Source organism: Rhinoraja longicauda, chromosome 10 (genome assembly GCF_053455715.1).
Source record: "Rhinoraja longicauda isolate Sanriku21f chromosome 10, sRhiLon1.1, whole genome shotgun sequence".
Classification (NCBI taxonomy): Eukaryota; Metazoa; Chordata; class Chondrichthyes; order Rajiformes; family Arhynchobatidae; genus Rhinoraja; species Rhinoraja longicauda.
Window position 1 is genome coordinate 4,647,095 of NC_135962.1, and position 17,194 is coordinate 4,664,288.

Sequence of the window (17,194 nt, forward strand, 5' to 3'; positions counted from 1 at the left end):
GAACTAGGATTAAATTTAAATTTCAATCCGTTTTCTGATGGAATCCTACTTGGTTTGTTTTGAAGACTCATAACCAATAACATGCAGGTAATAAAATACTGCCTTTACTTATCATTATTATTGCAAACTGGCAGGCAGTCAATGGTTGGCTTTGAAGGTTTAAAACAAATGCATCAAATTCCATGTAGAGAGCCTGTGAAGAGCTTCACACTATCTAGCCCATGTTGTAGTTTGGTTACAGAGCCATACAGTGTGGAAACAAGCCCAACTTGCCCATTCCGACCAGCGTGCCCCATCTACACTAGTCCCTCCTGCCCACCCATATCCCTTTAAACCTATCCTATCCATGTACCTATTGATATGCTTCTTAAACATTGCGATGGTACCTGGGTGAACTCCAGTGCCCTCCATAATGTTTGGGAGAAAGGCCCATCATTTATTTATTTGCCTCTGTACTCCACAATTTGAGATTTGTAATAGCAAAAATCACATGTGGTTAAAGTGCACATTGTCAGATTCTATTAAAGGGTATTTTTATACATTTTGATTTCACCATGTAGAAATTACAGCTGTGTTTATACATAGTCCCCCCATTTCAGGCCTCCATAATGTTTGGGACACATGGCTTCACAGGTGTTTGTAATTGCTCAGGTGTGTTTTATTGCCTCCTTAATGCAGGTACAAGAGAGCTCTCAGCACCTAGTCTTTCCTCCAGTCTTTCCATCACCTCAGGTTTCTATTAAATGTTTCTCCCCTCACCATAAACCTATGTCCTCTGGTCAGATATTATCTTGCATCATATCATTCCATGGAGATGCTCAGTTCGACTCGTATTCAGGAACATGGAATGAAGTGGGGTTTTGATCTTTGTTCTATCTGCAACCAAGTCGCAGTTTTTCTTTAAAAATTGTTGCAATAACTGCTGCCTTTGCTATTTTCTTGATTTTAGAAAACATTGTACACTCAGAATGCACCCTTCCATGTGGTGATCACCAGTTATCAGCTGGTGGTTCAGGACGTGAAGTACTTCCAGCGGGTGAAGTGGCAGTACATGGTGCTGGATGAGGCACAGGCACTTAAAAGTAGTTCCAGGTAAACCTACCATCAATTTCCAATTCTAATAGTTTTTACCCTGCTTTAAGTGTCGAATAGGTCAGGAGGACACATTATTGGCAACAATGCACTGATCTAGTGCACTGATCTAGACTACGTGACACATAAGGTGGTGAAATCTGACAATCACTTTGTTTAAGAGGAGTTTAGACAGACACTTAAATAGGCAAGGCAGAGCTGTTCCCTTCAACCTCTGACATTCTAGAAAATACAATCCAGGTCTTTCACCCTCTGCCTGCTTCTGAACCCCTCTAATCCGGGCTGCATCATGACTTTCTGTCTCTTGTATTCAATGCCCCAAGCAATGAAGGCAAGCATACCACAATGCCTTCTTTACTACACTATCTACTTATACTGGCCACCTTCAGTGAGTTCTAAACTTGGACTTCAAGATCCCTGTGCCCATCAATGTTGTTAAGGATCTTGCTATTAACTATTCTTTCCCCTTACATTCAACCTCCCAAAGTGCAGCACCTCACACTTGCTTGGGTTAAATTCCATGTGACATTTCTCTGCCCATTTCTGCAGCTGATCTCTCTCCCACTGTATCTTCTGATAGCATTCTTCATTGTCTGCGACTCCACCGATTTTGGTGTCATCCGCAAACTTACTCATCAAGCTATCTACATTTACGTTTAGGTCATTTATATATCACACAAACAGCAGAGGTCCCAGCACAAATCCCTGTGGAACTCCACTGATCACAGACCACCAGCCAAAATATCTACCTTCCACCACACACTCTGTCTTCAATGAATAAACCAGTTGTGAATTCATAAGACAAATGGATCCCATCCATCTTAATCTTCTGGATCAGCCTACCAAGAAGGACCTTACAAAGGTATTACTAAAATCCATTTCATACAACATCAACCGCCGTTTCTCTCATCACCACCTCAAAAAAAAAACTCCATGAGGTTTGTTCGGACTCGACCAGCCACGTACTAAGCTGCGAAATACGCACAATGCTGGTATCACAAAATGCTGGAGTAACTCAGCAGGTCAGACTGATACACTTCTCACATTCAAACATTCCTTATACACTTCTCACTTCTCACATTCAAACATTCCTTCTCTCCAGAGAAGCTGCCTGACCTGCTGAGTTACTCCAGCATTTTGTGAAACCTTCGATTTGTACCAGCATCTGCAGTTATTTTCCTACACAATGCTGGAGTAATTCAGCGGATTGGGCAGCATCTCTGGAGAAAAAGGATAGGTGATTTTTCGGGTCGGGGCGCTTCAGTGTAAAAGTAGTGCAGGGAATAGACCAGAAAGCCGAAGGCCTCGGCAGACCAAGCATGGTCACCAAGTCTCCATTTGGTCTCGCCAATGTACAGGAGTCCACATCGGGAACACCAGATGTTGTAGATGTTAGAGGCGATGCATGTGAACCTTTGTCTCATGTGAATGGACTATCGGGGTCCCTGGGTGGAGTTTAGGGAGGACGTGTAAGGACAGGTGTAGGAAAAACGTGTAGGAAAAAAACTGCAGATGTTGGTTTAAATCGAAGGTAGACACAAAATGCTGGAGTAAGTCAGCGGGCCAGGCAGCATCTCGAGAGAGAAGGAATGGGTGACGTTTCGGGTCGATACCCTTCTTCAGACTGATGTCAGGGCATGGGGCGGGACAAAGATAGAATGTAGTCGGAGACAGGAAGACGAGTGGGAGAACTGGGGAGGGTACTGAGAGGGAAAGCAGGGACTATTTGAAGTTAGAGAAGTCAATGTTCATACCGCTAAAACGGACTGAGCGGAGGTATTCAGCAAAACGATCACCGAGCCTGCGCTGGGTTTCGCCGATGTAGATAAGTTGACACCTGGAACAGCAGATGCAGTAGATGAGGTTGGAGGAGGTGAAGGTGAACCTCTGCCTCACCTGGAAAGACTGTTTGGGTCCTTGGATGGAGTCGAGAGGGGAGGCATGCAAGGTTGAATTTTCTGAGCTTGCTTTCTTTCTGCAGTGTTCGTTGGAAGATTTTGCTGCAATTCCAATGTCGCAACCGACTGCTGCTCACAGGAACCCCCATTCAGAACACTATGGCAGAGGTCAGTCACTTCTCTACACAGCATTGTTCAGTCAAAGGTGCTGCGAGGCATCTCAGCAGAGGAAATATCTCCAGATTAAAAAAAATACTTGTGGTTTTTATTTTGATTTTTTTGATGGAAGTATTTACTATTATGCGTTAATGGCATTGGATATCTGGATGCAATAGCAGAGTGTTCCTGAACACTATGCAATCCAATTGGAATCATCCTTTTGGATTTTGTTCCTGATCTCAACTGTGTGTAGATAGTTTTCATCCCATATCTTGTTCATTACTTGTCCCCATGGTTATTTCAATGCTCACTCACTTCCTTTGGGAATATGGAAACTCCTCTTTGTTGCCAAGTGGCTCATCCTTTCTCAAATTTGTCTGATATGTGAATGGTGAAGAAAATATAAATGAAATAAACTTGCTTATACTTGAAATATGACAGAAGTTGCATCTGTTTAAATTGTGCTTGTTGATAGACAATAGGTGCATACAGCCCTTCGAGCCAGCACCATTCAATGTGATCATGGCTGATCATTCTCAATCAGTACCCCGTTCCTGCCTTCTCCCCATACCCCCTCTCTGCTATCCTTAAGAGCTCTATCTAGCTCTCTCTTGATGGAAGTTAATACTGTTCCAGTATTAGATCTAGGAGAGAGGTAGTCTATAGTAAATGAGTTTGTTAAAGAAATAGCTTTCATTTGGCCATTACTATATTCACAATGTATATTGTTTCTTCCCTCAGCTGTGGGCACTGCTACATTTTATCATGCCAACGCTCTTTGACTCGCACGATGAATTTAATGAATGGTTTTCTAAGGATATTGAAAGCCACGCTGAGAATAAATCTGCCATTGATGAAAGTAAGTGCTTTCTTTCAAAATGCAGTGCTGTTTAATTGCTTTGCATCGGATCCTTGCTGCCTTTTTCCTGCTCGTAAGCCATTCTTGTCAACAGAGTCATACAATACGGAAACAGGCCCTTTGGCCCAACTAGTTGATGTGGAACAGGATGCCCCATCTAAGCTAGTCTCATTTATCTGCATTCGACCCATATCCCTCTAAACCTTCTCTATGTATATACTTGTCCAAATGGCTTTTAATTATTGTCTCAACTACCTCCTAAAACAGCTCATTCCATGTACCCACTGCCTTTGGAAAAATTTGCCCCTCAGGTTCCTACTAAATTATTCCACTCTCACCATAAATCTTTGCTCTCTACTTCTTGAATCCCCAACTGCTAGGGAAAGAACTATGTGCCAATCATGATTTATACATCTCTGTAAGGTTTATTTTAGAGGTAGAGGGTGGAAATGGGCCCTTCGGCCCACCCATTCCTCGCCGACCAGCAATCACCTGTACCCTAGTTCGATCCTTCACACTAGGGACAATTTACAGAAGCCAATTAACCTACAAACCTGCACGTCTTTGGAATGCGGGAGGAAACTGGAAAACCTGGAGAAAACGCACCCGGTCATAGGGAGAACGTACAAAATCAGTACAGACAGCCTCCATAATCAGGATTGAACCCGCGTCTCTGGCGCTGTAAGGTGGCAACTCTACCGCTGATCTACTGTTAACCCTCAATGAGGATCATGTCTCAATCTCCAAGGAATAAATTCCTAGCCTGCCAAACTCTCACTATAACTCTGGCCATCGTGTCCTGGCAATGTCCTCGTAAATCCTTTATGAGCTTTATCCAGTTTCATGACGCCTTTCCTGTAGCTGGGTGACTAAACTGAATACAATACTTCAAGTGTGGCCTGAACAGCTTCTTGCACAACTGCAACACAATATTCCAACTTCTATACTCAATGGCCTGACTGATGAATGGCAGCATGCTGAAAGCTGCCTTCACTCCCTGTCCGTCTGCGACACCTCTTGATGGTCATTTTTAATACTGACTGCTGGAATATTTACCTCTGTTTATAGAGATATTTAGTCCACACTCTTGTTAACCATAAGATGGAAAATGTATAGCTAATTTTCCCTTCCCCTAGTTTACGTCAAACTTGTCAAATTCTAGTCCCAATTTTATATGAGTATAAAGTCCTCATTTAACAGCAAAAAGCACAACCTGCAGCCCAGACCATTTGGGATTCTTTAGTGTAACCCAGAGATATCTTCAATTTATGCCTATCTGGAAAATTGTGAATAAGCTGCATAAATCCTATTTTATATTGTACATTTCCGTAGGCTGTTTGCTGCAGTTTGCACCTTTGGTCACAGGCAATGGCAGTTTACAGATTGAGATTAAAAATGAACATGACATAAGGATTTTTGATGCTGGATAGGAGGGAGGTAATTTATGGAGGCACAAGGAACTGCAGATGCTGGAATCTTGAGCAAAACACCAAGTGCTGGAGGAACTCAGCAGGTGTGGAGGACATGCAGTGACACCATTTTGGGTTGGGACCCACCCTTCAGACAGCAGTCAACATTACGGGTCGAAAGGTGTTTATGATACCCATTCAATTTTTACACCAGGTCATCTTTTGTATTGTAGGTAAATGTTTGAAATTGCATCTCGGGGAGCTGACAATATGAAGAGCCACTCATTTCACATTTTTATTGGATTGAGGACAGCACTGTACTGAATACGCAGCCATTGCCAGCTCATTTGGGTCCTTAATGCCAGAATGTTGGTGAAGAGGTTCTCTGGGGCACTTGGCAAAGATATTTGGGCAGTGCATGTGAAAATCTTAAATTCTTTCTGACGGCTTTTTTTCTTTTTATCTTTGTAGACCAGCTGTCTCGTCTCCACATGATTCTCAAGCCCTTCATGCTGAGGAGGATCAAAAAGGATGTGGAGAATGAGCTCTCTGATAAGGTAGGACTGATAACACATTGTTACATTGCAGTACCTTAGGGTTCGGAATGATTTATTTTCAAAACCGTAATACAATGAGTTATGTTTGTTCTGACCTGTGATGTAGAGCAATATGGTTTCAACATGTGCATGTTTTTTGTCTAGTTCATTGAATGCTTTTGAAAGTTTTGTTTTTATCTTAATTAAATTCCAGGGTTTGCTACATTAAAACAAGTCTAAATCAAAGTTTTTTTCTGATATAATTTGCCAGTCTGTTGATTTTATCGAAAGGGCAATACACTGTACCAGTATGTCAGTACGGCGATGGGACTCAGAGGGTTTGCATGTTATTCTGGTATTTCATAAATAGGTTTTAATAGGTAATAGCATCCTATACGAGTTTCTTCAGTGAAACTTTAACTTTGGTACCGAGTTTTGTGTAGCAATGAAGGGGGGGAGATGTAAACGATTTCACAGGACTTTTCAAATCAATACAGGAATTTGCCTAATATTCTATTCAATGTTTCTCCCCCGACCAAACAAGTTTTCATTTTCTGTCTGCATGTTGATTGTTGTATAGCCATCCAAAATAGCGATATCTATGCGGAGGGCTCCAAGAAAGTCCTGAGAATTTGTCATATAGATACTAATAATTTGAATATTATTTATTGGAATGGAGCACCAATGCTGTTCAAATTAATTTATCTGCATTAATCTGTAATATGCGAGTACCTGAGAAGAAGCTGCATTGCATCTAAACAAATCTACCCATTTGGAAGATGGAGTTTACGATGTCTTTAGATGATCTATGCCCTTCTTGACAGTATTCACTTAACACCGCATTGTGTTTTGTGCTCCATGCAGATCGAGATCCTTATGTACTGCCAATTGAAAAGTAGGCAGAAGATGCTCTATCAAGCACTGAAAAACAAGATTTCAATTGAAGACCTACTGCAATCATCTATGGGAAATACTCAACAGGCCCAGAACACCACCAGCAGTCTCATGAACTTAGTCATGCAATTTCGCAAGGTTACATTCTTTAATATTCCACTCCTTTTCATTCAAACCACTTGACCTCAAGTCTCAAGCCTGCATAGTTTTAATAGTTTTTTTTAACTTAGAGTTCCAATACATTCATTCTTAATAAAAACTCCAAATGAACTGACGAGTGGAAGGGTGGAAGTGGCGATCAAGAAGTCTGAATTAACATTATACTGTATCACATTACAAAAGTGGTCAGAGAAAATGTGAAATTAGAATAGTGGGAGTAGTAAGGGTAAATGATTTTTCCTATAACAATTTGAACTCTGGACTCTGTTTATCATGCCAACTTGGGAATTAGTGGAGAATGGAGAATATGGATAGGAAGCTTTGTGTTTTAATTTCTGCCCCTGAGTTAGATTACCTCAGAACATTTGTGCCTACATTCAAAAATCAGGACAATCAGGGTGACACAGTAGTGCAGCGGCAGAGTTGCTGCCTTACAGCGCCAGACCCGGGTTAAATCCTGATTACAGGCGCTGTCTGCAAGGAGTTTGTACATTCTCCCTGTAACCACGTGCGTTTTCTCGGAGTGCTCCAGTTTCCAGCCACATTCCAAAGACATACAGGTTTGTAGGTTAATTGGCTTCTAAATTGTAAATTGTCCCTAGTGTGCAGGATAGTGCTAGTGTACGGGGTGATCGCTGGTCGGGTGGACTCGGTGGGCTGAGTTTCCATCCATGCTGTATCTCTGAAGTCTAAATCTGAACAGATTAAGGATTTGTGCTTACTTTCAGTAAACTTTCAGGAAATTAGCACAGATAGGAATAAGAGCTTTGGTACAAGATGTCATTTGTTTATAGAGTTATGAATTGTCTTGTCTGCGTTTGTTCATTCATATCAAAAATCTTATCTTGATCTTTGTTTTTTAGGTCTGTAATCATCCAGAACTATTTGAGCGCCAAGAGACGAAATCGCCGTTTCATATGTCTCTAAAAGCATACCACATTCCCAAGCTTATTTACAGAGATGGGCAGATTAACCACTTCAATCACTGTCGGAACAGGTCAGCAAAGATCAGCTATCTCCTCTGTAAAAGAAATGAGAAACTGGGTCAGGTAGCATCTAGAACAGGGGTCGGCAACCTACGGCCCGGATCCAGCCTGTAACCCAAAATCATCCAGCCCACAGTCCCTAAGAGAAATATTATATCAACCCGGCTCGCTGGCGTTTTTTTCTCACTGAGGTTATACACAAAGAAATAGCCAAAACAAAAGAAATAAAAAAAGACACATTTAGAATACTAATATATTTGCTAATTAGTGATGCTTTTTATTAGTTATTATTTGTTAGTTTTATTAGTTCAGATATTCCATAGCTCCCGTTTTCTGTATGCGACACAGCGGCTGACAACATCACGGCTCATGTTGCATCAACCGCTTAAAATGTATAAGAGTGGCGCGTTTCTCAATAATTCACTTAACCTGCGGCTGGCACGTCTGTACGTTCTCCTCATCCACTGGTGCTATATATATGTATATATATATATATATATACATATATATATATCACATACAATAGGTTCCAACTGTTGAACGGCTCTGGTAACAGAGCTCCAGTTAGAATAACACCTCTGCACAACCACCCTCTGTCTTCTCCGTCAGACAATTCTGAATCCAACTGTAAATCCCGCGTGCCTTCATCTTCTGGACCTTGTTGAATGCTTTACTAATGTCCATGAAATCTATCTCCTCTTCCCAACCCTCATCAATCATTTTCGTCACCTACTCGAAAAAAACCCAAATACAACACCCTCCCCACAGAGCCATGCTGACTATGTCTTGCCCAAAAGTCTGTCTTTCCAAATGTGAGTAAATTCTGCCCACAAGAATCTTTTTCAATACTTTTCCTACTATTGATGCAAGGCACTCCAACCCATAATATCCTGGTTTGTCCTTATTGCCCCTCTTAAACAAAGGAACAAAGCTGGCTATCCTTCATTCCTTTGGGACCTTGCCTGTGGCTAAAGAGGACACAAAAAAAATTGTCACTCAAAGCCCCAGAAATTTCTATTTGCCCCTCTGAATAACCTGGGATAGATCTCATTCAGCTCTGGGGGCCTATTCATTTCAATGTTTTTGAAGAGATGCATGAATCTAACTGTGGTTTGGAGATGCATATAAACCACCTCCTCATCTAGAAGGATTGCTGGGGTCCCTAGGTGGAGAGAGGGAGGAATTGCAGGGTCAGTTTTGCCGAACAGCCCTGTCCACCAAGGCCTGCTTGATTGCCGAACAGCCCTGTCCACCAATTTCTTGATTGCCGAATTTCTTTTTCAACCTCCACCCATACTTATCTTTCTGTCGTTGGCCTCCACCATTGCCAGAATGAGGCCACAGGCATACTGGAGGACCAGCACCTCGTCTTCCCCTTGGGTAGCTTACAACCCAGCAGTGTGAACATTGAATTCTCCAATTATAAGTAATATTCCCCCCTCTCCCCTCTCAGCTGTGCTCGCCATTTTCTCGGTAGCCACCTCCACCATTTCCTTCCACCCATACCCCCCCCCCTGGCTTTACATTTCACTCTCCTTATCTGATGCCCTTTTGATCTCTAGCTGTTGGCACTTACTCCACCCATTGCCAATCAAACTACCCTCCCCTGTATCCATCTATTACATACCAGTCATTGAACTACCCTCAACCTCTCTTCTAGTTTTCATCCCCCATTACAATGTCTGAAGAAGGGTCCTGACCTGAAACGTCGCCACTTCATTCCCTTCATAGATGCTATCTGACCAGCTTAGTTATTTCAGCACTTTTGGTTTGGCTCAAAATTTAAGCATCTGCAGTTCCTTGTGTCTAAACTGCTGAGTGGATATTTGTTTCTTGTTTTGCATGAGAATTGGTGTTGTGATTGCATGGTTTTGTTGGTTGGATTGCCAGTGCTCTGGTCTTATTTACCGAGGCTATTGTATATGATTCCTTTTTAGGTGGTTACGAGTCTTTCTGTCCCCCTTTTCCCCAGCTCACATCCACCAGTCTCTCTTCCATAGAAAAGGTAAGGTATCAGTTTGCACTTTTCCCAGGATTTTGTCTACTTATTGGTTGCCAGGGTCCCTAAGAGGTTTTTGTTTTCCTACCCAGGTAATGATGAAGGAAGCTGCTTTTCTTTCCTACGTTACATAGATGTGTCGCCTTCAGAAATGTCAAATATGATGCTTCAAGGAATGCTTGCAAGGTGAGTGCAAGAGTAAAAGTACATGGAGTTGTTAAGCTGAATGAGTAAATTTGATTTGCGTTTCTCATTTCTGGTGATAAACTACCTAAGCACAGTGCATCAACCTGGACTCGTGTCATTCCAAACAAACTATCGTCCAACGGGTAATTTTAAAAAAAAAACATGCCAGGAACATGTTTTGCATGGTGAAGTTGCAGCAAAGCATTGCATACTAAAGCACAGAGCCAACATGCTGTAGAGTGAGCTAAACTCTCCCATAACCAATGGTTCAGATCAAAGCTCTGCAATTCTGCTACATCCATTTGTGAATGTTAATCGATAACGTAAAAAAAGGAGGCTGGATACATTTTCCCATCATCTATGATAAGAGAGCTGATGGTACAACCATCTTCAGCCAGATAGTGGATGATATATTTCCATCTCTTATTCTCACCATCACAACAGTTACTGGATTCACTCCTGTGTAGCAACTGCGGACAAAGAAGTATGCTTGTCATGATCAAACTCAAACCAATATGTCCGAAGAAGGGTCGAGACCCTAAATGTCACCCATTCCTTCTCTCCAGAGATGCTGCCTGTCCCGCTGAATTACTCCAGCATTTTGTGCCTGTTGCCACTGCAGCAGATTCAGACAATACGTGAGATCCGGTCACATTTACTTCATCACTGATTTCTCCTCTGATTTCTGGGGATGTTTGCTGGTGATTGCATGTGTTCCAATTCCACAGATCTCCGTGCTCCTGAGATGAACACTGGACTGAAAAGTGCTCTACTATTCAAGCAATAAGCAATTCAGACCACTAGAAACCAGTTAGGATTATAGCTGTCACTGGGGGAAATGAGGATATTCATTATTAAGGAGATAAGTTCATTCAGAGAATCGGAGACAATCGAGTAGACAGGACATTTTGAACAAGAGATCATTGTTACATATTTGCTAGAATTCTTTCAGGATGTAACACTAGTGCATGAGGAGAATAGAAATTAATTCCAAATGCTGTGAAGTTGAAATAAAAATAGAAAATGGCGGAAAACAGTAGGTCAAACCATTAATGTTTCAGGTCATATACCATTTGTCAGAATTGGGAAAGAGAAATGCTGACAAGATGTCCCATCTGAGATAGTCCCTCTTGCCTGTTCAGGGCCCATTTCCCTCTAAATCTTTCTTGTCTGAGTATCATCCATTTCAGTATCATCCATTTCCTCAGTTCTGTGTTCCCCATTTCTCTCCCCCCCCTTCCCCCCCCCCCCCCCCCAACCACTCCTGGACAGAGCAAGGGTAGCGTTCCTTTGGTCCTTGCATTCCACCCCAATGGCCTCTTTCTTCAACTGCTCATCGTTAGCAAATTTTCGCCAGTTTCAGCAAGGTTTTGTGTCTAGTGCATTTTACCCTCCCCTCCCTGATCAGATATATCCAAGGACACTGGGAAGCTGGAGACGATATTGCAGGAGCTCCCTTTGAAACGTATGAATAGTTAGACATGACTGAGGTGTTGGAAGATTGGAGGGTGGCTAATGTGCTCTTATTTAAGAAGATACACTATTTGTAAATGCCGTGACTGGGATTAGAGTGCTGTGATTGAAGAGCATTGCACGTTGACTGAACTATATGGAGTTTAATGATTTTATATTTGCCATGGCCGCTATGTGTCTTTCACTGAGGTACATAACAACATTGAATACTTAGTTCCACCTTTGTCTCTCCACAGGTGGTTAGCTCTTTTTTTGTCACAGAAAGCTTCCTACAGGCTCCACCGTATACGCAGCTGGAGCGAAGGCGAGGCAAAGAGTCAGTGCCTGAGCCGTTCTGACATGATCATGTGGGTTGATTCCTGCACATCTTTCCCTAATGTTCACAGCAGTAGGGCTTTTCAGGTGAGACTACATTCTCTGTGATATTCATGCCTAATACAACAACCTCGCTGAATCGGGGATGAGCGACCAGTGTTTCAGGATATTATGCTGAGCAGGGTTCCAAGCTATGCATTACTCTGTGTGGGAGAGCATCAGCATTAGATATTCAATTGTTTACTTGATGTATGACAACATTAGAGGACCGTCATTGGGCGGCACGGTGGCGGAGCGGTAGAGTTGCTGCCTTACAGCGACTGCAGCGCTGGAGACCCAGGTTCGATCCCGACTACGTGTGCTGTCTGTATGGAGTTTGTACGTTCTCCCCGTGACCTGCGTGGGTTTTCTCTGAGATCTCCGGTTTCCTCCCACACTCCAAAGACGTACAGCTATGCAGGTTAATTGGCTTGGTAAATGTAAAAATTGTCCCTAGTGGGTACAGGATAGTGTTAATGTGTGGGGATCGTTGGTCGGCACGGACCCGGTGGGCCGAAGGGTCTGTTTCCGCGCAGTATTTGTAAACTAAACTAATCGCTTATATTTTCCTTTCCAACTACTTTAGTAGTTAGCTGGATTCCCTTTTCTTTACTATATAATCTAAACATATATACCTTTTTATGAACCAAAGTTGTTGAGTGAGATACTTGTAATTTTGTATAGTTGAAAGGTGTAATGTACTTGAGGGAAGCCTTCTGAAGTGGAAGAAACCTGCAGAGTTCATTGGAGCCTCGCCTGTGTGCAACTTTAGGTTCCAATAAATGTAACTAGACTGTTTTGACGGAAAATTAGCGATTGCCAAACCTGCCTATTGACAAGTAGAGAATCATTTCTAGGTTCATTTCTATCATCAATCATTTTGGTGACTGATAATGAATGCAATTCTGGTTAATAATTTCATATATCAGCTGGTGATTTTCATGCCTCCCTCAATAACCTCGGATAGATGCTATCAGGCCTGGGTGGTTACATTCTCAGGGCCTGAAGGGATCTATCCCAGATTACTGAGGGAGATAAGAGAGGAAATGGCAGGGATGACGAGGATCTTTGTTTCTTCTCGAGCCACAGGCGTGGTCCCAAAATACTAGGGAGCAGCCAGTTTTGTTCCTTTGTTTAAGCAGGGTAATAGGGAGAATCCAGGTTGGTGAGCCTTATGTCAGTGGTACGGATACTATCGGAGAAAATTCTTTGAGATAGGATTTACTCCCATTTGTCAGAGAATGGGCTAATTAAGGATAACCAGCATGTCTTAGTGTGCAGCAGGTCATGTCTCATTAACTTGATTGCGTTTTTCGAGGAGGTAACAAAGGAGATTGAAGGTAGGCCGGTGGATGTTGTATACATGGATTTTAGTCAATCTTTTGATAAAGTGCCTGCTGGTTCAGAAACATAGGATGCACAGGATCATGTGGAATCAGAACTGGCTTATTCATAGAAGACAGGGTTGAGGAAGGTAGATATTCAGGCTGGAGGTCTGTGACCAGTGGAGTTCTGCTGGGATCTCTGCGGCTTGTGCAATATATAAATGACCTGGACGTAAATGTAGGTGGGTTGGTGGGTAAGTTTGCTGCCGACTCCATAATCAGAGGAGATGCAGACACAGCAATGGTGAGAAGATGTAGCGAGATATAGATCAGCTACGGAAATGGCAGGTGGAGTTTAATCCGATCAAGTGTGAGGTGTTACCCTTTAGAAGGTTGAATGGAAGGAGTATCGGTCAATGGCAAGACCCTGAACAGCATTTATGTGCAGAGGGATCTTGGAGTCCAAGTTCATAGCTCAGTAAAAGTGGCAGCACAAGTAGATAGGGCGGTAAAGAAGACATATGGTACACTTGTCATCATTGCAAGGGGCATTGAATATTAGAGTCATGATGTAGCTCTTTAGGACTTTAGTAAGGTCACATTTGGAGTAATGCTTGTAGTTTTATTCGCCCCGTTACAAGAAAGATGTGGAAGTTTTGGGGAGGGTGCAGAGGAGGTTTGCCAGATTGCTGTCTTGATTGGAGGGTTTTAGCAACGAGGAGCGGTTGGATAGACTTGGATTTTTTTTTCTCTAAAATGTCGGAGCTTGAGGGGAGACTTGATAGAAGTATGTAAAATTATGAGAGGCATGTATAAGGTAGCCCGTCAGAATCTTTTACCCAGGATGGACATGCCCAATACTAAAGGGCATAGCTATAAGGTGGGAGGGGGAATGTTAATTGGAGATGTGCAGAGCAAGGCTTTGTTTACACAGAGTAATGGCACCCTGGAACTCATTGACTCCAGTGGTGGTGGAGTCGGATATGATTGTGCCGTTTAAGTGCCTTTTAGATATGCACATAGAAATACAGGGAATAGACGTATATGGATCATGTGCAGACAGATGAGATCAGCTCAGCTGGGCATCATGTTCAGCACAAACATTGTCAGCCAGAGAGCCTGTTCCTGTGCTGTTGAACTGCACTATGTTCTATGAGACAGATTTACATTTTAATGCTTATAGTTCATTACATTGGCCTGCCGTGACAATTTTAGGACAAGCAACCTATTAGTGCTGCAAAAAATGCATTTGGGGCACTACTGCTGTGCATTGTCTTTGGGTGCAAGGGTCAGTATGACACCCTTGATTATTTAAGATTTCTAATCTCTCTCAACACTTCAGTGGCCTTTCTTTGACTTCACAAATGAAGCAGTGAAGACAAGAATAGTGCCAACAAAAAGGGGTGGAAGCTGGTAAAAGCACAGTCTATTTTTGTTTCAGGACATAAGGTCTTGCTGATGCTGGTTTATATATAACTAAGTGCTGGAGTAACTCAATGGGTCGGGCAGCATTTCTGGAGAACGTGGGCAGGCGTCATTTCGGGTCGGGATCTTCAGACTAATTTAGGAGGAGAGAAAGGTGGAACAGAGGTGGAGTGGGGCAAAGTCTGGCAAGTGATGGGTGGATACAGGTGAGGGGGGGTTGATTCCAGCAGTCATTCCAGGTGAGACAGGTTCACATGCAGCTCCAAACCTTGTTTGCGTTCGGTGCTCCAAATGTGGTTTTCTTTACGTCGGCGAGGCCAAGCATAGCGAGGCAACTGTATCACCGAACTCTTGAGTTTGGTCTGTCAAGGCATGCTGGATGTCCTGGTTGCGAACCATTTTAACTCTCCTTCCCATCCCACATTGCCCTTTCTGTTCTGAGCCTCCTCCATTGCCAGAGTCAGGCTGCACACAAATGGAGGAACAGAATCTCGTATTCCGCTTGGGTAGCTTACAATCCAATGGTGTGAACATTGAAAACCAAAACCCCGCTTATCCATGTTCTTCGGAGATGCTGCCAGGCCCACTCGATTACTGTGTCTATTTTTATTTGATTTTGTTTCATTGAAAAAATGCAGACATCCCATTGTATATTGTGTTAACTATTCTCATTAGTGTCTGAAGAAGAGCCTTGACCCGAAAATTTGTCTGTGCACTTCCTCCACAGAGATTGCCTGGCCTGCTGAGTTACTCCAGCACTGTTTTTTGTTCTGATTAGTGTTTCTTTTGCAAAAATAGGCGCGAGCAAGGTTTCTTTTGGGTAACACTGATTTCCATGAATGGTCTGTTCTCTCCCATAGGGCCTTTGTTTTACTGGCTACTACAAACCATTTATCAGCCATAATCAGCACCGTGTCTATCGACGAAAGTCTGCTACCTCAATCATCCGCCACAGTCAGCCCACAGAATTCCCAGCCTATCTTTACAGCAGCATTCCCGGGGTGAGTAACTATCCATTTATTCTAACGTTTTATCCACTGGTAGTGCAGAGAGCAAGTTCAGTTTGTAGCCTCATTTATTTCAGGAACTCGAGTCATGGGATTGGACATTTGAACTGGGAAGGGGACTGCATTTGGGAAGGATGTTTCCACTAAGTAGGGAAAGGGGAAACATTTGAGGTAAACATTCCTCAGCACTGCACCTTCTCAAAGCTCCCCCTTTTCTGGGTTTTCGGCCAATCTCACCTTGCCTCTCTATCTCCAATCCTTGGTCTTGCCAGCTGTTACTCTCCTCTACCTCACCCTGCCCTTCCACAAGCCATCAACTAATTTTTGACAAAGTGTATACAGAGGTTTATAAATAAGTGCTTTACCTTTCAAAGGAGTGTCTGAAACCCACCCTTGGCTTGACTTGGAAAGTATAGAATCCTCGCTGGACAATAAGATTCCTTGTACGAATATGTGTAAGTGCAAATTGCACTTTAGCTCATTGATGTAACGAATGCTTTTTTAAATATTCAGAAATATTTATTTCTTCGATATGGGCCAGTGAATTTGTGCAATTAGATGAATTATTGATGAGTTTACTATTGCTGTATTTTCAGGGCTGTAGGTTTGGTTTAGTTTAGAGATGCAACGTGGAACAGGCTCTTCAGCCCACCACGTCTGCGCCGACCAAAGGTTATACGTATGTTAGTTCTATCCTACACACTAGGGGCAATTTACAGAAGCCAATTAACCTACAAACCTGCAAGGAATATCCACTTGAGCAAAGTGATGCTCAGAGACCCAGTTTCCTGAGCTTGGTACTGAGATTACAATTCAATTGGGTGCTTTGGGGGCCGAGAAGGCACATCACTGTTCTCCCTATTGCAGGCATGTGAACTTTCCGCGGATTTCCGCGTTTTTAAAATCCATTTTCCGTGGTTGTTTTGCATGGTTTCCGCGTTTTTCACTTTGCCAAATAAACGGAGAAATCGGATCGAAAACCCCCCCGATATATAGACCCTGTGATGTACACTAGGTTCCGCTAGAGGTCGCTAGGGGTTCCGCGAGAAATCCCCCGCGCCTTGGGAGTCTCCCCGGAAATGTGGCACCGAGGCTGGGCAAGGCAGCCAATCTCGACCTCATCGGGACTTCCACGCCCGATCGGTGGTGTGATATCTTGAGCTCAGACACAGAATAACAAGTTAACTCACTGCTGACCGGAGCATGACTGCCCAGCTGTACTGTGGTATATTCAATCATTTACAATCCTCCAACCAAAGGTGGCGCTATTACAACTCCTTCCACCCTAATACAAAATATATTTCCCTGTGGACATTTTGTTTTGAATATAACCAACAGTATGAAATTATTACAATCTTGTCTGATAGTTTACTTTTATATAACCTGAATAAAATGAGGGCATACAATGTTGCGTATACAATGATATGTGCATT

The 17,194-nt window shown here is 42.8% G+C and overlaps 1 protein-coding gene across 4 annotated transcripts in view; it reads left to right on the forward strand.

Moving 5' to 3' along the window:
- ino80 (INO80 complex ATPase subunit) overlaps positions 1 to 17,194 on the forward strand; it is a 144,467-nt gene that overhangs the window by 75,135 nt on the left and 52,138 nt on the right. For all 4 annotated transcript variants that reach the window (XM_078406099.1, XM_078406102.1, XM_078406101.1 and 1 more), the window contains exons 16-25: positions 950 to 1,092; positions 3,074 to 3,158; positions 3,891 to 4,008; positions 5,889 to 5,974; positions 6,818 to 6,985; positions 7,870 to 8,003; positions 9,930 to 9,997; positions 10,084 to 10,177; positions 11,887 to 12,052; positions 15,615 to 15,755. In XM_078406099.1, coding sequence (XP_078262225.1) covers positions 950 to 1,092; positions 3,074 to 3,158; positions 3,891 to 4,008; positions 5,889 to 5,974; positions 6,818 to 6,985; positions 7,870 to 8,003; positions 9,930 to 9,997; positions 10,084 to 10,177; positions 11,887 to 12,052; positions 15,615 to 15,755 — 1,203 coding nt within the window. The remainder of the gene's footprint in view (positions 1 to 949; positions 1,093 to 3,073; positions 3,159 to 3,890; positions 4,009 to 5,888; positions 5,975 to 6,817; positions 6,986 to 7,869; positions 8,004 to 9,929; positions 9,998 to 10,083; positions 10,178 to 11,886; positions 12,053 to 15,614; positions 15,756 to 17,194) is intronic.